Genomic DNA, 26933 nt, shown 5'->3' with positions numbered 1-26933 from the left:
AGAATAGATCATCAGAATCGACGTGAGCTTGCAGATCGAAGCAAAAGCGACAGGCCACAATCTACACAGGGATTTCAAAGTTAAGTGATGACACGGCCCCCTTTAGTCTAAAACATTCACCGTGCATGATCACGCAACTGACGAGGTGCTACAAAGCACGGTATCGAGAACAAGGCCCAGTTGGAGTGACACGTGCAGCTTGTCGTATCGCGTCAGTTCGAAAAGTTGCATTTGTGTCTTAAGAGTGGTTTCCAAGAGACATGTGCTGCTTCCATCTGAAAGCTCCGTTCGTCTTCTATACTCTGTCCCGGGTATCTCTGGAGCGAGCGAACGAAGACAAGGGTCTGCACAAGTAGTAACTCCAGAAGACAGTAACTCGACCAATGAATACGTGAGAGCGAATATATTTGCACGGTGGAGGGAAAACGACTGCAGCTACTAACCGCTTACAGGAGCGTGTACTGCTTCGCCCGCTCACAAGCTTTCTCCCCTTCTCTACTGTAACACGCGGCCTTGTTCCAGAGATTCCCGGGACAGAGTATAGCAGAGGAAGGGAGCTTTCAGACGGAAGCGGCACGTGTCTCTTCGAAACCAATCTTAAGAAGTAAATGCAACAACATCAATTTTTTAACACGTTATTGAACACTTTAGCCCAATGTTTCTACAGCTACAAGACCCCTTGCGCAATCTTTAAGGCGTTTACAAGGTATACTGCGAAGAATCTGGCGGTGCAGCATCTTTGTCTCTCAGCGTGTGGTACAAAGAGAATCATTAAGAGAAGTCTTCTTGGTTGTCCACAACCCTACCTCATCGGCTATAACTGATATGGGGAAAGTTTGTACTTAAAGTTTTCTCTGAATTGGTCTTGTCATTCTTTAGTAATAATAATTTATTAAATAATAACTCTGGATCAACTGGATGCAACACATCTGATTTTCACTTCAGAAGTGACCGCTCCAGTGATTAACTCTCTTCTTTTGTTCAAACTTCACATTTGCCAAGTTTTTACCAAGGATGCTCAACATTGAAGACATTCCAACGTCATAAGCATCAGAAGGATTGGTTTTCTTATTCCCTGTTACTTCCGTAATCATTGACTTTATGTCATCAAAATCAGGGAATGGTGGGTGAGATGAGAATCACTGACAAAAGATTGATGAGTTTGAGTTTTAAGTCTACTTTACGCATAGTAAAGCTAATCAGGACTGAACCTACAGTTTAAAGTGGGATCCGAATCAATATGTGCCTCCACTGGGTATCGGACCTGGGACCCCTTGATTACAAGGAGACGACGTTATCACTGCGAAATTGGGGAGGCCTCACTAACAAGAGAACTGAAAGTCTTGCTTATGCCTTGATATACGAGACTTTCGTGCATCGACATGCTGCTCATCTATTTTATCTAGATACTAATGAGCATGCCAAAAAATCCACTTAGCATTGACTCTGGTCACTCCTCTGCCATCCCCACAACTCTTAATGGAGCGGTGGGTTCGATACCCGGTGGAGGCACATAAATTGTAGGTACAGTCTCGATTACCTTACTGTGCATAAAGTGGACTCAAAACACCAACTCAATGACAACAACAACAACAACAACAACAACAACAAAAACTCTTAATGGAGAGCATCACGGCTCAGTTGTATCTGACTAGAACTTTTCTGATCATTTTATTATGGTTTGAATTGTTGTTTTAAGTTCACTTTACGCACAGTAAGGTTAATCGGGACTGGTCCTACAGTTTAAAGTGGGATCCGAACCACTGTGCAATGTGTCTCCAACGGGTATCGAACCCGGGACCCGTTGATTACAATAACATTTTATTGTGAAACAACCTTTTTGGACCAAGTCAACATGCTCCATTGCAGTTATCTTCTCTTTCAGACCAAACATATTATCTCCTGCACACACCTGACATAAATAACTGCATGCAATGATAAAAGCAATTGATCTCATAATTGCCATTCGATAAGAAAGAACAAATGTAATAAGTACAGTTTTATAGAAGATAAATACTACAAAACATCATGGAAAATACGTTTTCGTGCTAAACTGAGCTGGAAAAAAACATAAAATTTCCCGCTGAGCTAGCAACCAAACGGCGCATCCTAGAAGAAAAATGTAGAGAACATATTTTGTAGAGCATTTTATGTAGACTATTTTTTGTCATAACCTCTTTTGCTATAAAATACTTTTGCAAAAAACTTATTTTGGGTGCCATTTTTCCAAGATGGCGGCCAAATCCGGGGTGGTAGAGGTGTGCAAAATTGGTATGTTGTTGAGAACCCTTTTCTGAAGATAATAAAATTTGTTCCAGCTTTCCCTAACCTAATTTTTTCCTTATTGGACCCCCTTATTGAATGGCCTATAATTAATAATAAATAATAACAGCTGATATTACCTGACAATAATTTGTACACAAGTTGAATATCAGAATTGTTTCTCCTTTCAGTAAGCTATTCTATTTTTGCATTACTCATTATATATTTATATTCATATTACATAAAGTGTGGGGTGGCCAAAGGTAATGCAGTTTTAACCTCTTGTTTAATAAGCATAACACTTCTGTCAGTCGGGCCTCCCCCATGGCGCAGTGGTAGCGTCGTCGCCTTGTAATCAAGGGGTCCCGGGTTCGATACCCGGTGGAGGCACAAGTGGTTAGTATCCCACTTTAAACTGTAGGTCCAGTCCCGATTAGCCTTACTGTGCATAAAGTGGACTTAAAACACCAACTAAAACTTAAAACTTCTGTCTGTCACTTATTTTTGTGTCTTCTTACGTATCAACATCAATTCTTTGATCGGCTGAAGTAAAGAAATGTACTCCCCTGAAATAGATATTCCAAAAACAATTTCTAAGTTTAAGATTTACTTGATACGACATGAACACGAGGAATAATATTTCACAGTGTATCGACTAGCAGAGTTCTTGGAAGTTTTTCGAGTTTGTTACAACAAATACCAGTGTTCGGAAAGTTACTTTTAAAAAGGTAACTAGTTACAGTTAGAGTTACTTGCTTAAAAAGTAACAGTTACAGTTACTCGTTTTAAAAAGTAACTCAGTTACAGTTACATGTACTTCAAAAGTAACTGTAAGTTACTTTTACAGTTACTTTGTGCTGAAAATATTCTTGCAACCAAATTACACAAGTCGATCATTAATTGTAATAACATATTTTGTGAAGACTAATATGTCTCTTACTTATGTTACTGGTACATAATATAAGTCTTCGTATATTTATATTTATTACAAAATAAAGTGCTCTCCTGTGCTTTGCGCGACGCCATGAAGGCGTATAGGGGGAAGTGGAGTTAGAGCCCTACACTTATTTGATCATGGCTGAAGGTGTGGGTGATGTGATCAGTACCACGTCCCTGGCATCCTTTAACCCCCCTCCAGATAACCACTTTATACGACGCTGGGTGGGCGCTGGAGCCGCTTCAACAAGTGGAAAAAATCTAGGTTCTCCTCCACCGAGGATCGAACCCGGGGTCTCTCGCATGGTACTCAGGCAACCTGACGACTTTTTTTTAAAAGGAATACCCCTATGTCGCAGTATCCCCGTTATTCACACCTTCTCAATTTTCACGTATGCCAATTTTCTGTTTTCTGTATTTTCATTGGAACAAACACAAACATCCATGTCTGAAACGAACTAGAATCCGGGACGTTGTGTTAACCACTCGGCCACGGAGGTTGACCTGAGCTACTGCGACTTAAACATTTGTATTTATTATCATTGTTGTTCTTGATGAATGTCCATTGGAGTGGGGGGATTCTAGACACTTGGTTTGAGTTGCTGTTTGAAGTCCACTTTATGCACAGTAAGGCTAACCGGGACTGGACCTACGGTTGAAAGTGGGATCCGAACCACTTGTGCCTCCCCCGGGTATCGAACCCGGGACCACTTGATTACAATGCAATGACGCTACCATATCGTGGCCCCAGGATTCTAGAAACTATGAAAAGAAAGAAAGAGAGATATCACTCACGTAGACTATATTCTAAGAAGGGAGGTCTGTTTCGCATACAGGGCGTGTCAGAGAGAAATAAATTTTGTTGTATAATTTCAAGTGTTTATGAACCAAAAAATGATAAAAGTTATAATGTAGTAGTCTATAATTGTGCGTTATCAATGAAGGTGAAAATGGCATTTCAAACTTACCCCTTCAGTTCTCTCTGAGAGGATTACATAACGAAGTAAGAATGATGGCTAGGGTTTTCCTAACTCGTTAGTTTGCCACTTGAGTGTTGTAATTCACTGTTGTATCAATAATAATGGTGAGATCTGTTATTTCAAGAAAATGGGTTCTCATTTATATCTTAAACGAATAGCACTTACCAAAATATATTACTTTTTCAAAATATCCAGAAATGCTGAATAATCGTAAATAAGCGAATTCTAACTGGAAATAGTTTTACTTTCATTTTTAAATTATCAGGAACTGAGATAAATGAAATCGCGTGGAAACAATTGGGTTGTTTTCCATTCATATGCGCAATTGCTATCTCTCGTCTTCTGCAGTTTCGTTCACACTACCAGTATCGTTGAATTATTTCGTAAAAACACTGAAATATTGCGGTACGTCCCTTTTCAGCAAAATCCGAGATTATAGCAAAGAAAAAACTATCGGATGCTGCTTACAGAAGGGGGAAGTTATTCACTGAGGAACACCACAGAGGAACAAACTACAGAAACAAGAGACACTTCACAGCACACAACTGACAATGGCAAACTGTCAGCAATAGGAAGAAATTCTCCTCCTAGAAGCTCATCTTCCCGTTTCTGGGAAATCCACCCCTCTTCCGAGGTGCGTAGATCAGGTCTACCAAATGAGAGATGAAACATAGGATAAACCTTGAAATTCCTGGCACCTGGCTGGAGCCTACCGACTGACCACCGCCAGGAGACAAATTTACTACAACTACTTTCTCTTTTCCTCTTCATCTATTGTTTGCAAGAATTAATGTATCAAAGGATGGGCTTTTATATCAGAGCTTCGATGCAAGATCAGAGGTGTACCCGCTGCACACGGGGGTCAGCCTGCTGTCGGAGAAGGTTGTGCGGAAGCTGATCGAGAGGGGAGCTAAGGTGAACGTCCGGGGGTACGGGTTGAAGACGCCGATGCATCTGGCCGCTGCCTTGGGTGTGGATAACCTGGTCCACGCCTTGATGACGTCGCCTGACATCGTGGCGGTGATCAACCAGCGCGACGCCGACGGAGACACTCCAGTGAAAGTTGCAGCCGTCAACGGACGCTATAAGATCCTGCAGCAGCTGATCCCCAATGGCGCCGATCTCTCCATGAAGGATTCCAGCGGCATGACCTTGGCCGACGTCATATTCAACTACGTCCCTAGACCAGCGAAGCTGTTCGACCACGTCTTCAACGGCTGCCTCAACTGCAACGACCTTCCGATTCGCCACAAGGCGTTCTGCGTTTCCTTGGACTTCAGCGTTCTGGTGCCAGATCCGCATCAGGCCAATCAGATGACGGTGATTCAAGAGATCATCAGCTCCAACTGCAAGGAAGATGCGAGCATCGTCATGAAGCATCCTCTCGTGCTGTCGTTCCTGTACTTGAAATGGAGGAAACTGAAATATTGCTTCTTCACGTTCTTCAGCCTCTACTTGCTGTACGTCCTCGCGTACTCCAGCTACGTCTTCCTCCAGTTCTACGATCTCAAGGGCAACAGCACCACCCACGCGCGGCAGCTGTTCATGAACGATCGCACCTTGGAATCTACCGCCATGGCCGCGAGGATCATCACCAACGTCAGCATCTCGTTCATCTTCCTCTACGCCTCCATGCTCCTGGTGTTCTTCCCCGCGTTCTACCTGAAGGAGTTCGAACCGTGGGTGTTCCTGTGCACGTCCACGCTCGCACTCACAACCGTCAACTCTGGTTTCAGGGTCGAGGGAAGGGAGTGGGTCGCTCACACGGCGGCCGTTTCCGTGCTGCTGGCTTGGCTTGAATTGATGTATCTCCTCGGTCGCTTTCCGAAGCTCGGTTACTACTCCCTGCTGTTTTTCACGGTGGTGAAGAACATGCTGAGGGTTCTGATGACCTTCCTCTGCCTCATCCTCGGCCTCTCCTTCAGTTTTTTTATCCTCTTCGTGGACCAGGAAGACTTCAAGGACCCGTACCGCTCGTTCATGAAGACAGTCGTGATGACGATGGGCGAGTTCGAGTACACGCACGTCTTCGAGCACCAGGGGACCTACGTGCACCTCACAAGCAGAATAATCTTCGTGGCGTTCATCCTTCTGGCGTCGATGGTGCTCGTAAACCTGATGGTGGGCATAGCGGTGCACGACGTGTCCAGGCTCAGAGACTTGGCGCAGGTCAGGTTGCTGTCGAAGCAGGCGTACTTCCTCACCCACCTAGAGAAGATGGCGACTCACCCGTGCTTCTCTCGCTTCTTCCCCAAGTGTCTGAGGGAAAGGATCAAGCGTTACTCGACGATTCCTCCCCAGATGGAGTTGTGGCCGTCCGATGCCAACCGACGCAAGAAGTTTCCCGAGGATATTGAGAAAAGCCTCATGGCCTCCATCCTGAAGATGCGGCTGGATATCATCACGGGGAAGTCGTCGTCAGATCTCCCGGAAGAGATCTTCCGCTCGGGAGGCGAATCGGAACTCTTCTTCGGGAGCGCGAACGTGGACGGTCCCAGCCTGCAGTCGGGTGACCAGCTGGAGGTGAGGCTCAAGATGTTGATCGACAACATTCAAGACATCCATACCATAATCGGCGAGTACCTTGTAGTACCAGAAAACGAGGAGCGAGAGCAGCTCAATGTTATCCTGGAAGACATCGACGCCAGGCTGGATAGAAAGCTTGCCACCACCATGAAGGAGCTGAAGAGGACCAAGTTAGAAGTCAGTAAGATGGGTCTCGGCCGCATGCGGGTGCTTGACTAATATCATAAATAATGCAATTGCAAATTCCACTGGAATTCTAAAACATTTAGTAGTTTACATTCGTAGAATATGACTAAAACAAATAAAGAGTTGCAGGGTTATTGAGTTTGAGTAATGTTAACTCTGTTTGAAGGTATTGAACTGTATTATTCATTTTCATGTGGCAGTAGTAGTTCAAACTCTGTAATATAAATAAGTTTATTGTAAAACTTGCACATGCTTTTGTGAACTAATGTTATGTGAAAAGTCTGTGTTGTATACATGTAGGCAAAGTAGAGACGATTTTCATCTCCAAGACAGTGATTACTGAATTTATTTCACCTCACTCTGTTGTAACTTGATGTCTTAATCCTTACTACTATCGCTTACTTGATCATACTAGTGGCTATCTCATTGTGTCAAAATGATTACTGTAACGGTGGAATAGGGTAGAAAAGTTTTGAGAATACTGTACGTGGGCACACTGTGATATGTCAGCCGACAATAAAGAAATGACTTCCTGTGAAAGAATAACAATTGTCGAAATTTTGAAAACAATTATGAGATGTTTTCAAACGAATAGGTGATTCTGGAAGCATTTTGATTGCTGACCACTGAAATGACACCCACGTTTGTCCATCACGTCAGGATTTTTTCACAATTTCACAATCAAATTTGTCTTATTCGCCAATACATTTGTTACAGAGCGCAAACAAAGACATTTCGGTTGTTTCCAAACCAATAGGCCACTCTGGAAGTTTTTCGAATGCTGATCACGCAAATCAATGTGTGCACGAGCACATGAGAGTCGCTGCTTCCGATGGCTTGCTCTGGTCGGTGTTCTGCTGCCATGTTCCATCAACGCCAAATTTCGCTGAACTGACCTTACACACACGTCTCTCGCACGGCCCTCAACGACTGTTGATGTGATTTCACGCAGTGTCGCTTGTCAATAAGCGGACATGGTCGGCCACTGCGCTGTACATGGTGGGAGGTAATGCCTGCAACGAGGTACTCTCGCAACATTCTTGACACTGTGGATAGAGGAACGTTGAACACCTTCGGAACAACTTCACAACGGTCCCATGCGCCTACACTGGGAAACAAAACTTTTGTTGAATTGATAACATCACTTGTTCTAACCTGATTTGAGTGTGTTGATTTCAAATCTGAAGTTAGTTTTTCTCTGTAAGCTCTGTTTTTTTTGTTTTGGCAATTCAATATTTTAATTTTTAACATTGATATAAAATTTTCAATATGCAATTCAACATTTTAAAGTTGGATTTCATCTTAAATACCATCATGGCGAAGATTCTCTTCATCTATTTACAAAAACATGTAGGTGCACCACAATACACATTACAGGTTGAAAATACGGTAAAATAAAAGCACATGTTAGGAGTATTAAACATATATTTGATTGAGTATAAATTTAGGTACTATTTTTCTTGAAAGTAACATATACATGTGTCATTTTTGATCATTTTTCATATTTCAGTCATGTCAAATCTCATTCAAGAAAAAATGTCTCAGAATATTATGCGTAAACTGCCACTTAACAATACGAAACATTCCTGATAGACCTATTCATTATTTGCGATTATAACGTAAGGTTAATGACATGTCCGCCAGCAAAACTTTAAACCTTTCCTTGTCCAGTAAGAAATCAGCACTCGATTCTTTGAAGTAGTAAACTTCAATATTACGAACATGTGTGAAGACGTATATGCAAATGTAACCTCCCCGATGGCTTAGTGGTAACGTCGTCGAATTGTCATCAAGGAGTTCCGGTTTTGATACCCGGTGGAGGCGCATAGTAGTTAAAATGGAAAAACAGGAAGAATTATGAGAGACATCCTCCATCCCAACTTCTTGTAATTTTAAATATGGTTTCATACTAGTTCTGCACTGCTCTCTTCTTTCTGTTACCAAGGAATCCTTTCACAGCACTTTCAAATGATTCCCATGCTGCAAGTTCGTTTGGAGTTAATGTTTCTGAAAAACACCGGGCATTCATCACTTTTCTAATCTGAGTCTTCTTTTAGTATAGCATCACTCAAACCAGAGAAAATTGTTCGTAGATATTTGAAATCCTCACCTGATTTGTCCATACCTTTCACAAAGTTCTTCACGAGTCCCAATTGAATGTGCAAAGGAGAATGAAATACATTTTCAGGATCAACTAAATGCTTAAATTTTACATTATATTACCCTGGAGTGAATTATTTTCTTCCCTACCATTCAATCACTTTGTAGTGTTGTTGGGTATCATGGCTGTCCCATATGCACAGAAAACAAAGATGTTTAGTGACTCCACTCTGCATGCCAAGTAGAAGACCAATTGCTTTAAAGTCTCTTGAAATATACTTACTATAGTTTTCCTATTTAATGGTTTCCAGAATATAGCCAATATTTTCATAAGTTTCCTTCATTGCTACAAAATGTGCTACAGATACAGAGAAAATTTATTGCCATTGTGTAGCAAAACAGCCTTTAAACTCATTTTGTAATCATCAATAAAAAAGCGCCACTCTTCTGTATTGTGTGTGATACCTAATTTTGGAATCAACCCATTTACATCACTGCATGCAGAAACACCAGAATATGTGACTGTAAAATATGGCAACAAATGATTATATCTGTTTCTGAACACTGATACCTTTGTAGCTTTATTCAACAACTTCCAATAATAAACAAATTAGTTAATGCAAGTGAGGAGGCAATGGGTATAATGTATGGAATCCTGAGAAGCGGTGACTAGTCAATCTATATGAATAGCTTAATAAAATATAAGAACGTTAAAGTACTCAGAAGCCAAACGTCATGGACAAAATCTGATTACATATTCATAAACAGTGTAACAATCTTGGTAACAATCATCATCCCGGTTGTCTGTACAAGAACCTGTGTTGACATGTGAATTATCAATTTAAGAAAAATATTTAATTGTTCTTTGTTAATATGTCACGACTTAAGTAAATGATATGACGTTACTTGAGAGAAATCTCTCCTTTAACCTTTAACAAACATGGAGTCGGAAGTGGGGCTCTTGAAGAAAAAGCATTTTCTTATAAAAATTGTACTTTTACATGTAAACTCACAACGTTGTCCACAGCTAGTAGTATTATTGAATTGTAAATCAGTGACCGCAATTAGGAGGGTGTGGGGGAGGGCATTTGCACTCCCCACCCTTTGCCATTTTTGACCTTGCAGTATGGCATCACTGAACAAAGAGAGAGTTAACTATCCCCCCCCCCCCCAGTGTTTGCAGTTTTTGCACCCTATGTGTATAACAAACCATTATTACAATAAGTTTTAAAATATCAGTATATTTTAAAAGTGACTTAATTATACCGTAACACAATACCAAGATCAATTCTATAATGTTTTAAAGGGATTTGTACAGTTTCGAAGTTAGTCTCATGTTTTGTAAACGAGTTCACTTTTGTTCCATCGAAACCTTAGAAATATAGTGAGTAATTCATTCTAATAATGAAGAAGATCAAGTTATCATTCATCTACTGCCAATCTGTATTACAAGAGCTGTATAAACATTAATTGCAACACTGCTGTCACGTGTGAGTCGTGAGTGTGAGCCACGCGGTTGCCGTAGCTGATAACGGAGTTAGACGAGCAAGTGAGAAAGGTTCTATGTTATTTTGTCAAGTACTGCAGTGCCGTGAAGTAAATGAGGAGAGTGCAAGCGTCCTAACAACATGTTCACGGAACTGGAACAATGTGCGTGGATCAAAATTAATGTGGCACGTGGTCGGAGTGCGCAAGATGTGTAGAGGATAGCGTGTGGCATGTGGTGATGCAGCGTTTCCGTATCGTACAGTGGCAATGGTTGAATGTGTTACGTGAAGGCACGGACGTCGTTCAGGCTCGCCCCCGTTGACGACGACCCAAAAAGACAAAAACACAATCCAGCCCTTGGCTTAACTGAGGAAGGTGGATCGCCGATTTGGAATTCTCAATTTTGGTCAACAAAGTTGGCGCTACATCCGAATTTGACGTTGATATAGCATTTTCTGTACTATCTTTTTAGGATGTACGCCTAGAAGTTTAGTATATCCAGGGTGCGAAATCCTGGGGGGACAGGGGGATTTCCCCACACCAACAATCTTGGCCTCAAAAATCCCCCCCAAAAAATTTCCAGGGGGGGAGTTTTTGTTATAACAAACTAAAGATAAGCAATTACTTTTAATTTGAAATATACTTTACTAAGTATAATATCGAAAACACGCACAAATTAGTGTAGTTGTGAGTAATGAATGCATTCTCTCTCAAGAGATCATTAACAAATCTACATCAATACGCACAATAAAAGTAAAGCAAGAATGCAAAAGAATAATAACTTAATTGATTTGTAAAACTAAACAAAAACTTACATATAATAAAACCTTTCAAGTATTTCATAATTTATTAACATATTTAACCAGTTACTAAGGGAATTAGTTAGCTGCTTGCTTTGCAATATCTGATACGTATAAAAGTAACAAATTAATTTAGTTTATGTAATTAATAATAATAGTAATAATAATAATAATATATTTTTAATTGAGTAATTTATTTTTACTTTTAATAATACACATGTTGGGGAGGGGGGTTTGTAGATTAAGAACTTTCTCCCCCCACCAGTTTTCAATGATTTCGCACCCTGAGTATATCCCAGTCATAACTATTTTACAGGAATGTGCACTGCAGATTCTAACATCATTCACATTACTAACGTGTCCTTAAGCACGAATTCAAAGGTAGATAACGGAAGATTCCTTAGAAGAAACGTCTTGGTACTATGATAATTGTATTAAGGCAATAGGTCCGAAATATTGTCTCCATAAAAGTCACAAATCAACAACAGTTCTTAGATGTTACCGGATTGACGAAACAATATCAACACCGCTGCAATTCGTACCAGGTTTGATTGACACAGAAAGCATCAGTTCCATTTCTTCAATGTAATTCCTCCCCCCCCCCCGCCCCCATGTCGACCACCTTCTGCCACATTTGTGTGGAAGGCGTCGTACACAGTCAGCGCGTCCATCTCTGTTGATGTCTCGCAGCGACGACCACCTTTAGGTACGGATGATGGCTTCCCGTATGCTCTAATGCTTCGCTGGAAGTGGCTCATTTATTTCTATTTTATTTAGGTACCTAAAATAGGCTCTAAAAATTTTAAAATCATTTCGAATAATCCTAAAATAGGTTCAAAAATCCTAAAATAGGTCCTAAAAATCTTAAGTTAGGCTAAAAAAATCCTGAAGTAGGTTAAAAAACTAAAATAGTTCAAAATCCATGAAAAATAATGATTAGGTATAGTCACTGGCAATGAAAATGGGACACTTATATCCTGAAATACGCACTATCTTGCATAACGCTATGTGTGTTGCCTAACCCTACGGCGATAGCAGAACTTGCCATTGGAAATTTGCTATTAAAATCCACTCTTCGCCGTATAGTTAGGCAACAATCTTTTATCATGTTATCCACAGTCAAACTCCGCAATTTTGTCTGCGAGGATCATCTTATGTGCTGAAAATAATCTTTCAACAAAAACATAGTCAGTGGTGCAAACTTCAATGTTGAAATGTTAGTTTGCAAGGCGTGAATGCCACAATGCACCGAAGTGACGTGAAAATAAGCGGGACCACACATATCAGAAGTTTGCACTTTGGACTGTACAGGTAACAGTGGCACCAGACATTTTGCTTTGTTTAGAGCTTTGAAAAATCACCATGGACTTGGAGGAAGGGAGATTGGCAAAGAGTACGTTTCAAACACGTTCGTCATTGAATTTTTTCGTTACTATACAAAGCAAATGCCTCTGTGTGACATAAAAATCCTGTAAAACCTTTAAAAATATATAAAAACCTTTAAAAAGTCTTGATTTAGGCTCATAAACCTAAAATAGGTTCAAACAAGCAAAATAGTTTTTTTAGGCCCTATAAAACTTCATCAGTCGTCGCGTTTTTTAACGAAACGCTGACATAACTTATTATTTCTTACATACCTTTAAAGTAAAATATAGGTTAAAAACCTAAGATCCGAGGTCTGGTTATGAGTTGGGCCCGAGACTTTATGTTTTAACATATTTTTTATTTGGCATCGGATCGAATACTGAGGTGAGATCTTTACATATCTGATGAAAATCAGTCGAAATAGACGAACTTGATGAGACATGTTTTAACATATTTTACCAATTTTGCATTCTTACAACATATTTCTTCAATTTTCTCGTAATAAGACATATTTCTATACAATTTGTAACGACCACCATGTTAGGCTGATTTCAGTTGTATATTGGGATTAATCTTATTCGCATACTTTCAAATTAAGAACTTGGATTAAATTATTTATACTTAATTGTTTTTATACTTAATTGTTTTTATAATTAATGTATATATTTACGTTTTTTATATGTTATAATATTATTCGCGTATTTTTGCAACATTTATTCAGCATTTATAGGCTAATAATTATCCCAAATAATATATGCAACGTTTTCATTGTTTTTTAAGCACAAGTTGAATACATCTCTTCTTAATATCGATTTTTGTTCAACAATGTACAAGATTGAAGTAATTAGGTATGTCTTCGTTATAAACTAAATCTTTATTTAATCATTATTTTATGTACAAGGGCAAATATGATTTATTTGATAAAATCAGTTTAGTTATTTCTATATAGTTTAACATTGTAATATTATAGCAAAGTATTTCTCCCTCGTTTTCAATAAAATATCGTTTTCCTTTTGGCTGTTTATGATAGGAGTGGGGGAACCACGCTTCGTGTTCTTGGCGATGTAAAATCTTCAACGTTGGCATTTTTAATTGTTGCCAAACTGAACTTTAGCTTACTATCGCTAATTAACATTGATGTGTTATATAAATTGTCAGTTTTTCTTGTGTTATTTTGTGTTATGAGTTTGTAAGTTAGAACAATCTGTTATGCTGCGCCTCGCGCTTGAGGTAGCAGTTGAGGTCTTGCTATTAACTGTGAAAGCGGTGCGCGGACTCTCGTGTTAAATAAAATGCTTATCACTGCCAACGAGCATGCATGACCCAACAAATTATAACTTTTAACTTGTGCGGATCAGTATGTATACGCGCGCGATTCGTGATTAAAGATTTTGGACATTTTAATTATAAAGTATTTGGAATTGTACTTACATTCTGTCTTGTGTCTTCCTGGAGGAAGGGTGGATCGTCTTAATCCCGATCCCTGGGTGAGAACTGGTGCTCCCAACTGACCAGCCGGAGCAAGGAGCGGTGTGTTGCCAATTCGGATCTCCATACGCTGGAGTTACGAGTGGTGGCACGTTGCAAATTTCGTAATTGTCTTGCATATAATCGGTTATTTTATAACGTATTCTTCGTACTTTTAGCACAACGGATAGTTTATATTATCGATGGCAGGATAAGGAAATTACGGACAAAGAAATTTAAAACAGGTGCCGTCCTTTCTTACAACTACGTAGACCCCTTCTTTTATCCCACCTACAATAGATAACTACGCGAACATTATTGACGAAAAATGTTCTCCGTCATTGTTGTGCATGCACGAGAATTACCGTAAACAAACAAGTTTCAATTGTTTTCATTTCTTTACCTTTTCTTCGCTTCACACAACAAGCAGTCAAAAGTAAAAATAACATTCGGTGCATTACAGCCTCTTGTAATTTGTTGTTTGGGCCACGCACGTATCAGTGTGTGTATTCTGTCCCGGTTATCTTTGGAGCAGGCGAACGAAAACAAGTCTCTGCGCAAATTGTGACACGAGACGGCTCCACCAATGGACACGTGAGAGGAAACGGGATGGCGTGGAGGGGGAGTGACTGAAGTTACCAGCATTCGCAGCAGCGTGTACTGCTTCTCTGTTTGTAAGTGTATTGTGGAACGGAAACGTATTATGTGTAACTTGTTCTGACAAAATTTTTGTGGTCTGTTTCATTAGCTTCTATGCAGTTACCATCTGCCTAAAAAAGTTGTTTGTGTACTGATTGCCTAGATTTACCAGAGCTGTAATGAGCTGCCAATTATTCTGTAGTTTCCACAAGGGTGTAAATCTGACTTTAGGATAATTGCAGTGAACCTCACGATATTTTCAGTATTTAACCACTACATTCTTCGGTTAAAAGGATTCTGACTTCATTTAATACCCCATCCCCACCCTAGTTGATTTTCAATAGAAGATACTGACTTCCCGTATTATGAAAAATTCCGAAGTACTGTTGTGCATATTACTGGGAATATTTCTGCATTTTCTGACATATTTTAAGATTTTTATGGCATAATTACATACATATTTACAATAGTAATATAATTAAGCCTTGTTTCCATATTAAACACACTAAGTTGCTGACCAAGGCAGATTTATTAAGAAGTAAAAACACTTAACAAGTAACGTTTCAACCCTGTATCAGGGTTTTCCTCAGACGAAGAACTAAACTAAAATGACAAAATACAGATACAGAAAGATTACATACACATAGCAGGGTGACTAACCACACAACAACAAATATATTGACAGTCCTTATCTTGGACGATTTCTCCAAAGGAAATAAATTAACATCGGCTCTTGACAGTTGAATAATGGGTCAAGATTAGCAAGAGTCTGGAACTACCTTTTTTTCATTCCCCCACCCCTCCTGCCTTTTTGAATATGGACGAATACCTCCTCCCCTGGACTTTTTCTCTTCTCTTTCTTCCTTGTTCATTCTTCAACTTTTTCCTTCCTTCCTTCTTCTCATCCTTTCAACTTTCTCTAACACACTCTTCCATTCCTTGTTTATCTTGAGTCCGCCATTCCAATTCATGATGTCTTCTCCTTTCTTCTCTATTTCTTTGGCCTCCTTCCATTTTCTCACTAGTTCTCTCTTCTCTTTTCCTATTCGCCAAGCCGAATCCCATTCTACTTCATGTCCCGTTTCTCTAGTGTGTTTGAATATGGCATTCCAGTCTCTTTTCAATCTCACATCATCCATATGTTGCTTTAACCTGTCTTTCAGCCTCTTCTTCGTTTCCCCTATATATACACTTTCGCATCCTCTGCACTTCACCTCGTAGATAATCCCTTCCTCTTCTTCCTCTCTCTTTTCTTCCTTCTTCTTGCTGGCTACACTTAACACAGAGCGTCCTCCCTTGCTGTAAGTGTTTATACCCACTTTCCTCAGCACTCTGCATATCTTCTCTGTGGCCTCTCCCATACTTCTTATACCAAACCATCTCTCTTTTACTTCCTTCTCTTCCGGTCCTCTCTCTTTTATTTCGTATCAATCCCTAAGATTGTATGTTTATTTTATTAAGTCTCTCTGAACGCTTCATGTTGACCAGGGCATTCACTTGTTTCACGTAACGAACCTTAATGTTCGTGGGATCTTAAGAGTATCTAGCAGGTTAACCAGTTAATTGATGGGGTGATGTAAACTACTCATCATTCATCCGCTTGATGAGACCACTCGTCATTGACATGACGAGTTATCGCTTGGCATGCGAAAGGTACAAATTACACAAAGGAATTAAACTACTGAAAAGACAATGGTCACTCGTTGGATTTTGTGAACCGTTGAACCTGTATCATGGCTGGGTGTAGGATAATTACCTGTCTATCTGAAGTCTTTAGCTGAATGAAAATAGCGAAGTCCTCTGTAAGCTTCTCTCTTATGCTGACCAAAGCGTGCTTCCACTATCGACCTCCTGCCTTGCTGACCACCTTCTCTCTCTCCACTGAATCTCCAAAGTCCGTCACCTCTATATTCCCTGGCCATCGAGCTCTTCCTCCATGCCGAATCGCCGAATCGTGTGTTTAATATAATTGCTACCATGCAAACCGCTGACACCATAACCAGAAGTATTACCTGTTTCCTGAATGCTCAGGAGGTTTGCATGGCACAACACAATGCATTGTAAACATGCCTAAGAGGCTTGAGACAGCTGAGAAAAACAAGTGAATGCCCTGGTCAACATGAAGCGTTCAGAGAGACTTAATAAAATAAACATACAATCTTAGGGATTGATACGATTTCTTTCCTTCTTCTGCTGACGTTGTGTCTGTCTTCCTTTTCATAGCAATTCTCTTCCAGCTGTTCCCACAGGCTATTAATCTTGGTTTCTTCTTCCACTTTCTCTGTGCATATCTTCTTTAATCGGTCTTCCATGTTCCTTATAAAATTACGTTTAGTTCCATCATCCACATCACTTCTTTTGTGGTAGAACACTCCTGCCGAACACTTCTTTTGATACCATGTAGCCATAATCTCCGTTCCTCTCTTCTTCTTCATCATAATATTCAAGAAATTTAATGTCCCTTCCTGTTCAGTTTCGAGCTCAAGGAATATTCCTGATCTCTCATCTCCTATATCTTTGACTAACTTATTCGGCTGCCTCTTCGTTCCCTTCCATATCCCAAAACATTCATCCACATATCTACAAAACAGAATTAACTTATCTCCTCCTTTCACTATCACTTCCTTCTCCCATTCATTCATAACCAATTCCGCCAGCACAGGGCTCAAGCAAGAGACTATATTCGCTAATCTTGATGATTTTACTTCCCACTCTGCTGTACCCATTGTCCCAAATGATTTCCAGTACTTGCACGACTCTCTCACTATCCCATTCTTCTATAATGTTCTTTCCCATCTTCCTTCTCAATATATCCATTACGTGCCCCCTTTTTATGCTCGGGAACATGCTTCTAACATCTAGGCTAAACATTGCTGTTTTATCCCCAGTCTCCTTCAGACCTTTTATAAGGTCCACCACCTGCTCACTGTTTTTAACTGCTCTGCTTTCTTGTTGTCTCACTAACACTTCAATTACCTTTTTTAACTTCTTCCCAAAGGGTTCCAAAATATTGTCCCTGCAATCCATCACTGGTCTCAACTTTATCTCCTCTTTATGTATCTTGGGAAAACCTTTTAAACTGGGTAGTCTTCCTGCCTCTTTCGTTAACTTTTTAAGCCCCTTCCTCCCACAATATTTTATGATTTTCTCTCTAATATTGCGTTTCTCTTCCATTCCACAAATCTTCTCATACGTGTCCCCTTTCAGGTCTTCATACTTCTTCTCGTACCATTATTTTTCCATCACTACTGTGGCCCCTCCTTTATCTACCTGTTCCACCACCACATCGTCCCTCGTTTTGATTCTTTTCATACCCTCCCTTTCCTTCTGGCTCAAATTATTTAATCTTCTCTGTTTATCCATTTCTTTCTTCAATATGGCTGCTGTTCTTATTCTAATCTTATGCCTTTCTGCTTCTTCTTTAATCTGTAGCACTGATTCCTCAATGTCATATACAAACTCTTCATAGTCCACATTTTTCTCCATCACTTTGAAACCTCGGCCTAATTTCAAAAAAGCTTCCTCTACTTCCGATATTGAACGTCTCCGATTATCACCACTCTTCTCCTGCCATCTTCGTCTCCTTCCTCTCCTCTTCTATCCTCTCTCCATCCCACTCTTTTTCCTTTCTTCTTGTCATTTTAGTTTAGTTCTTCGTCTGAGGAGGACCCTGATACAGGGTTGAAACGTTACTTGTTAAGTGTTTTCATTTCTTAATAAATCTGCCTTGGTCAAGATATTTACAGTTTTATGAACCAGAAACTCAATATACTGACCAAGGCAGATATTATTTTTTTTTTAATATTTTTTTTTCACGCAGTCTGAAGAAGACCTTGCTAGAAGGTTGAAACGTAAGGTTTAGTTTATGTTTTAAAATAAAATAAAATCTACCTTGGTGAGCATATTGAGTTTTTGGGTATCATGGAAACAAGGCTTAATGGTGTTATCACTTTTATGGATCATAAAGTCCCGGGCCCTAGTTAAGAGAGTTGAACGTCTCCGATAATATTGTGCAAAAGTAGTATGTTATTAATATTTACATCAATACTACAGGGTGTCCCACGAACGGCGCAACTGGGAATTAAGAGTGGCGTTACTTTGTAACCGAAACCTGTACATACATAAGTCATACACCAAATTTTAGCCCTGTCCAAGTAGATATTTTTAAACATAGAAACAACAAACGGGGTGCAGTGTTGTTCATGCAGTGTTGCCAAATGTAAGTGAAAGTGTAAATTTATTTTTCCACAAAGCATGGAAAATTGCATGTCAAACATTCGTACGGAAATGTGGACGTCAATTTCCACCTTGGGTAGGTGGACTATTTCGCCATCTATAGTTCAGAGAAGAAAATCGATCGTTTTCACGTATAGCCAATCCTGAAATGCCTCGTAAATGCGTATCGGTCCAAATGGGTGTTTTAAAAAAAATATGAGGTACAGTAGCAACACTGTTGATGTTTGAAGACAACAAAAGGTGTGTTTAGTGATGGTCTATGACATGGAAATACTGGAAACAGGAAAAAAATAAAATGAAAATTATGGTGAAAAAAGTGTTACTTACCTACTCCTGGCAACCATGCAATGCGCGTAACAGGCAGTGTAGCTTTACAAAAGATGTTGAACATGACAACCATTTTCCCTGAGGCATTCATCAACACGTTTTATCATGTTGGAAGCAACTTTATGCAAGGTTGATTGGTTTATATTGTGAATGGCTGTGCAAATGTTTATTTTTAGATCATCAAGTGTTCTTAGGTTATTAATGTAAACTGTTTGTTTCAAATAACCCCACAGAAAAAAATCTGGAGACGTCAGATCCGGGGAGCGACTGGGCCATACGTTTTTGCTTATAATGTGATCGCCAAAAAACTCTGTCAACATGTCTAAAGTTTCATTAGACGTGTGACATGTTGCGGAGTCTTGTTGAAACCAACAATCACGTTCATCACGTTCCAGCAGAGAAATAAAATGTGTGATAAGGTCACGATAAACTATTCCGTCAACTGTTGTGTTGAAAAAGAATGGACCGATTATTTTTCTCCGCGAAATCGCGCACCACACATCTTTTGTGGATGAAGTGATTGTTCATGTTACAAATGGGGATTGTTACTTGACCAGTGTCGAGAATTTTGACTGTTGACATATCTATTCAAGTGGAACCATGCTTCATCCGTGAAAAAACCTTATCCAAAATATTCACACCATTGTCTCTAATAAAATTTCTAAACCACTGGCAGTATCTTACACGTGCACCTTTGTCTGCTTCCTTCAGTTCTTGCACAGCCTGTACCTTATATGCACGTAGGTGCAATTGTTTTAACGCTCGGTGAGTTGTTGTTTTTGATACACCTGACTGTGCAGCAAGTTTACGAACAGATTTCCTGGGAGATTGTGATATTCTCTGCAGCACACCTTGTGTCAAAACTGGTGGTTGTCTGTGGTAGGGTTTGTCATTAACTGATCCTGTTTCACGAAATCTGGAAACAAGTCGATATATCGTCGAATTTTCTGGAACACTGTTATTCGGATATTTCTCGCGAAACACAGTTTTTACACTAGCGTACATTTTGAACAAAAATAATGTTCAACAATGAACACCCTCTCTTCCAAAGAGTACTTTATTTCACAGAACAATTCTAATCTTCCCCTACGAACAATGCGTAATGCACGGCTCAAACAGTTCTGAGTACACAACTAACTGAATCTTTTGTTCTCGTTCGGTGGGCGCTCTTATCGCATTGCATGGTTGCCAGGAGTAGGTAAATAACACTTTTTTCACCATAATTTTCATTTTATTTTTTTCCTGTTTCCAGTATTTCCATGTCATAGACCATCACTAAACACACCTTTTGTTGCCTTCAAACATCAACAGTGTTGCTACTGTACCTTATAATTGTTTTAAAACGCCCATTTGGACCGGTACGCATTTACGAGGCATTTCAGGATTGGCTATACGTGAAAACGATCGATTTTCTTCTCTGAACTATAGATGGCGAAATAGTCCACCTACCCAAGGTGGAAATTGACGTCCACATTTCCGTACGAATGTTTGACATGCAATTTTCCATGCTTTGTGGAAAAATAAATTTACACTTTCACTTACATTTGGCAACACTGCATGAACAACACTGAACCCCGTTTGTTGTTTCTATGTTTAAAAATATCTACTTGGACAGGGCTAACATTTGGTGTATGACTTATGTATGTACAGGTTTCGGTTACAAAGTAACGCCACTCTTAATTCCCAGTTGCGCCGTTCGTGGGACACCCTGTACTTTCATTAACAAATTGACAACACGCTAGTTTTTTTTTTTTTTATCAAAGCTTGGATCCACCCTCAAAAAAATAATCACGCCCCTGAAGATACTGTGGAAATCTGACTGACAATAAAATTTCCTACCATATGAAGACGTGAAGTTAACTCCTACTATCGTTACTAATTTCAAAAGTTAACTAGTTTCTTATCGTTACTTGAAAAGGTAACTGTTACTTGTAAGCTACGTCTTGCTACTTCCAACAAGGAAACAAAGAAGCATCGCCTTATTTCGCCTTCCTCGCCAACTTCCGGCTGTCGTCGGCGTGCGTCAGATTGCTCCTTCCGTGACCTGGCTATCGGGGTGACATCTGGCGGACTGGCACGACAGCCGCCGAGCGCCGCCAGCCGATTTCGTTGTGGAAGGAAGGGTTCCCACACGGGGTCGTTGCTCCCCCAAAACACAAAATCATCTTACTGAGTAAAGCCTGAATACTTTTTTATGCACACAGTCTAGTCGGTACTTGGCCTTCATTTCAACGCTGGATACCAACCATTGAGAACACAGTGGCAATGGATGCCGGACCTGAATCCTGATGAAGAACCTGAGTTCTTCCGGTAGACAATATTAGCATAGCAATTAGCCGCGAGATATGATTTTTCATACTGAACAACGGAGCTTATCACAAAAGTTATTTTAAGTTCACTTTATGTCCAGATAGGCTAATCGGAACTGGATCAGCAGTTTAAGATGGGGTGGGAAATGTGCCCTCACCGAGGATCAAACACGGTTTCCCTTGATAACAAGGCGGCACGGTAGATAAACTACTACACGAACAGAGAGGCCGTTTAAAATAACTAAAAATATTGATTCCAATTCTCTTTACGCCTGTTGCGTGGCCGAGCACGTTAAGTGGTACGTTATGAGTGTCCTTTCAGCAATTTCATCTAGCCATCGCTCATCCTCATCTTCGCGATTAGCCAATAGTGGCAGAGAAGCGACGCAAAGTAACGAAAATAAAAATACAATACTCTTTTTATTCAGCGTAGCTTCTCTTCGATTTAATGCGAATCGCGACGATGGGGATGAATGTTGATAAAATGAAGGTACACATGCAAAGGAACACCCAAACCAAAGACAGAACTCGAATGTGAAACCGTGACTTAAGAACTCAAAGCGCTCTGCCTGCCATTAAGAGTCGGGTTCCATCATCCACTTCCTGTACACTTTTCGGTCCAAGGCTAGTTTTCGGACAGGCATTTATTGAATCTTCTGAACTTGAACACCGCTTTCCGTCTACTTTGTTGAACGTCATTTCCTTCCACCACCCTGACACTGGAATACACCTGGACTACACCGAGCGTCAAAAAGTGCAGCCAACTAGACGGGGCTATTGAACTCTTGGTCTTCCTCTTCCCCTCTTGTCTTCTGGTCTGGCTTCCAGCACCTGTCTAGGCTTGGCATCCTCCTCCATTCTTGTCACATGTCCAAACCATTGCATTGCCTTTCTCTCTATTGTTTCCAATAGTGGTTTTTGCTGTAACTGGTCTCTAATGCTGGTATTTCTAATCCTATCTCTTCTAGCCTTTCCTACTACTTTTCGTAGGTATCTCATCTCCGCTGCTTGAAATCTACTATTCTGTTTTGGTAATAATTTGAAGCTCTCTGTTCCATACAGCAATGTGGGAATGTAGATTGCCTGGTAAATCATCATCTTCGTTTGTTCACTTATTTCCTTTTTACCAATTAATGGGTTGTTGAGTTGATAGTACACTTGGTTTGCCTTTTGTATTATTCATTTCTTCATCCATTCTTCCATCTGCCGTTATGACTGTTCCTAGGTATGTGTGTCTGTTTACTTTTTCCAGCTGCTTCTCTTTCCACTGTATATTTAGGGGTACAATTCCTCTTTCTTTTGTCGCCACTATACCTTTACTCTTATCCACGTTCATGCTCATTCCTTTCTCTTCCATTGTACTCGCCCATTCAATTACCGCCTTCTGTAACTCCTCTGTATTCCTAGCCAACATGGCAATGTCATCAGCATATACAAATGACTGTACTTGTACTGGCCTCATCTTTCGGTTTCTTACTTTGTATCTCCCAGTTCTGAGTTTACATTGTTTGATGATCTGGTTCATAAGGATAACAAACAGATGGGGGCTCAGGCTGTCTCCCTGTTTTACTCCTATTTCTCTCCTACACTCCTATTTCTATCCTAAATAAATAAATGTGTGTGTACATACACACAAACACACATAGAGGCCCCGTATACGCTAATGTTTAACGTTCTCGCCTTTGGTACCGGAGGCCCCGGGTTCGGTTCTCGGTGGGAGCTTCAAAGTTTTGGTGTTGACCTGGAGGGCAATTGGAGAGCTACTTATAGCGGACTTCGGTCTTAGCCCTCAACCGGCTGTTTAAGCCACGGGGTTTGGTTATAGGTATATACAAATATATATGTATGTATGCATGTGTAAACATATATTAAAGAAAAGGAAAGTGAAATTTAACTTCCCTATTTGCAAATTCTGCCCCTCGGTGCAAAACCACAGTTTGACCGAAATTGAGTTAAAGTTGTTTCACGAGCCTACATATGCTTACCTTCCTTCCTGTTTTGTCAGAGTTCGCGTGTGATACTTCTATGTATGTTTTCTGGCGTGAGCGAAATTATACCATCACCACATATTCGTAGCAATATAGTGGTAACCCACAAGGCAAGATGGCCGTCGTGCTGGGGAAGTATGTACGTCCATCGGAACAATTGGGAAGTGAACTTGTCGGAGATATAAGTGATTTTGTAGTGATTCATCGTACAAGTCATCAAGCAGTGGAAGTTCCTCAGATGGTTATGAAAGTATAAGTATTTGTTTCTTTCGTTATCGTTAATTGTGTGTGTACCATTATGTTGCACCGGAAAAACGTTTTGTGTTGAATACCATTATTTTGCTACTAAATTCTCTGAAAAATGTTTCGGAGTTGCCATTAGAGACTGCTCACATGACCATGGATGATAAAGTTACTGCTACATCAGATCTCAAGTTTACTGTTCAATGGAAATCGCTTAGAAAACGGCAAAGGAAACGGAAATGAAACCAGTGGGCACAGTACCAACGGAAGAATTTGCGAAACAGTGGGCATTAATGCATGTCAACTGCATACAAACCGGTGAAAGCAGCTGCTCCTAACCTGGTGAAGACTGTATGTGCCATAAGCATTGTTTCAAAGCACTGCCTGCTAATCAAAGAGAAAAGCTGTTTACAGAGTTTTGGAAACTTGGCAATTTTGACCTCCAAAATTCATACATTTGCTCCTGCATGAGACTGATTTACACTAATTCCTTAAAAACACTAAGTTGCTGACCAAGGCAGTTTATTAAGATAAAAACACTTAACAGGTAACGTTTCAACCCTGTATCAGGGTCTTCCTCAGACGAAGAACTCAACTAAAATGATGAATATACTACACACAGAAAGATTACATACACATAGCAGGGTCACTAGCCACACAACAACAAATCAAGTTGACAGTCCTTTTCGAGGAAGATTTCTCCAAAGGAATTAAACATATCACCTCCTGACAGTTGTTGACTAATGGGTCTACTACACTGACAGGTGATTGACAGAAATTGGAGAAATCTTCTTAGATAAGGACTGTCAACTTGATTTGTTGTTGTGTGGCTAGTGAACCTGCTATGTGTATGTAATCTTTCTGTGTGTAGTATATTTCATCATTTTAGTTTAGTTCTTCGTCTGAGGTAGACCCTGATACAGGGTTGAAACGTTACCTGTTAAGTGTTTTTATCTTAATAAACTGCCTTGGTCAGCAACTTAGTGTTTTTAATATGGAAACAAGGCTTAATTATATTATAATTCCTTAAATTGTAAGATAATGCATTTGTGTTGTATTAAGCATCTTTTGATATAAAACCTAAATTATTCATTTGTGTGTACTTAATTTCAACTTATCATGCATCAACTACATTAAAAGTTGCCAAAAAACAATGGCAAATAACAGTTGGGTCCAATACATCCACAACTTGTCTCCAAAATTATTTTATTGTAAAAATACTGTTGTTACTGTAATACACAGATTATGTGTTATCGTATGTGATCATTGAAAGTGTATTTTATATATAAATCATAGTTTCAAGTCATTTAAAAGGTATCTGTGAAATTAATGAATTTCCCAAATATTCAATAGTCTTTTTCTCATAAGTACCATCTTGTGGGTTGCCATTTTCTTGCCCCGAGGCACAGAATGTTCTTATGCCCAAAGATACAGATTGAATGGATAATTGTTTAGGTTCTAGGCAGAAGGTTCCAGTGCTATGGCAACGGCGACACAAGTGATAACCATGGACATTTAACCATTATTACTTGTAAAATTGCTGTGACATTCATATGTGATGGCATGTTCGTAGATATTCATCTATATTCCTTTCGTTAACGAAATCGATTATTAGATTCTCTCCTCAGTTATATAAAAAAGTGTGCCGTACAGGCTCTGGTTGTTTACCATCAGAAAAAGCACACACACACACACACACACACACACACACACACACACACACACACGCACACGCACACGCACACACACACACACAGTAGAATCCACTATAATAGCCCAACTCAATAGACGAAAAGTTTGTAAAATGTTCCCGGATTTTACCTTTCTTGGCGTCTTAAATGTTTTCGCCTTCGTCCCATGACAAATTTAAAAATCAAATCTTAATACTAAAATAATTAATTTCATCCTGTTAAACAAATTTTCCAATCATACAAAACGGTTCTACTGAAGTCCTGTTGGTACTTACTGGGCGGGAAATTCTTGTTATAATCCTCCGTGCGATTGTACAGCTCCCTCTCGTAGGTTTCGATCGACAGGAACAGAAAACTGCCAAGGAGAGAAGGAGGAAATTAAATTCATATTGAACAGTTCATGGAACAAATTACATATGTACACAATGATATTTAAAAATTGTCTCCTTAACGTTTTAGAAGGCATACTAGTATAATTGACGTTCGTACACATAGAGGGGCTGACTTGCCAGTGACCATTATTTAGTAATTAAGAGAAAGACTCGCAGTGATAAATCATAAGCAACAAATTCTAAAAGTTATAAACTTTAATACAGGAAAATTTTCTGATGAAAGAATTAAGAAAGATTACCAAATTAAACTGTCAAATAGATTTGATGTTTTGCAGGATTTAAATGATGATGAAAATATAAATGAAACAGACATAAATAGGAATTGGGAGCACATACGTAATGCAATAGAATCAGCAGCTAAAGAAAGTATAGGATATCATAAACCGAGAAAAAGTAAGCTATGGTTTGATAATGAATGTCATAATCTAATAGAAATAAGAAATCAGGCTAGACTTAGGTGGTTAAATAACTCTGATGATACAAATCTAAGCAATTATAATATAATAAATCAAGAAGTTAACCGCACGTTTAGAAGTAAAAAAAATAGATTACTTGAAAAGCAAAATTAACGAAATTGAAACAAACGGCAAAGACAAAAATATCAGAGATTTATATAAAGGTGTAAATGAATTTAGAAAGGGGTGGCAACCTAAAGTAAACTTGATAAAAGATAAAGACGGTGATTTTCTAGCTGACCCAAGCGATATTCTAAATAGATGGAAGAACTACTTTAATGACCTTTTAAATGTTCATGTAGGAGATAAATCAGAAGTAAATGAAGTTCACACAGCAGAACCTTTAGTTCCAGAACCTAACTTGACTGAAGTTAAAGATGCTATTAAAAGGCTAAAGAATAACAAAGCACCTGTCATCGATTTATTACCAGTTGAGTTAATTAAATATGGTGGCAATTCGTTAATATGTCAAATTCATAAATTAATTTGTCTAATATGGAATAAAGAAGAAATCCTTCAACAGTGGAAAGAATCCATAATTGG

The 26933-nt window shown here is 39.5% G+C and overlaps 1 protein-coding gene across 1 annotated transcript in view; it reads right to left on the bottom strand.

The window, feature by feature from the left end:
- LOC145992021 (glycine receptor subunit alpha-2-like) overlaps positions 1-26933 on the bottom strand; it is a 163120-nt gene that overhangs the window by 106951 nt on the left and 29236 nt on the right. The window contains exon 2 of the mRNA XM_083128035.1: positions 25819-25898. Coding sequence (XP_082984161.1) covers positions 25819-25898 — 80 coding nt within the window. The remainder of the gene's footprint in view (positions 1-25818; positions 25899-26933) is intronic.

The sequence above is a fragment of the Lepisma saccharinum genome, chromosome 9 (assembly GCF_977018435.1).
Source record: "Lepisma saccharinum chromosome 9, izLepSacc3.1, whole genome shotgun sequence".
Classification (NCBI taxonomy): domain Eukaryota; kingdom Metazoa; phylum Arthropoda; class Insecta; order Zygentoma; family Lepismatidae; genus Lepisma; species Lepisma saccharinum.
The sequence above is the reverse complement of the archived record's forward strand: the minus strand, read 5'-3'. Positions and strand labels throughout refer to the sequence as shown.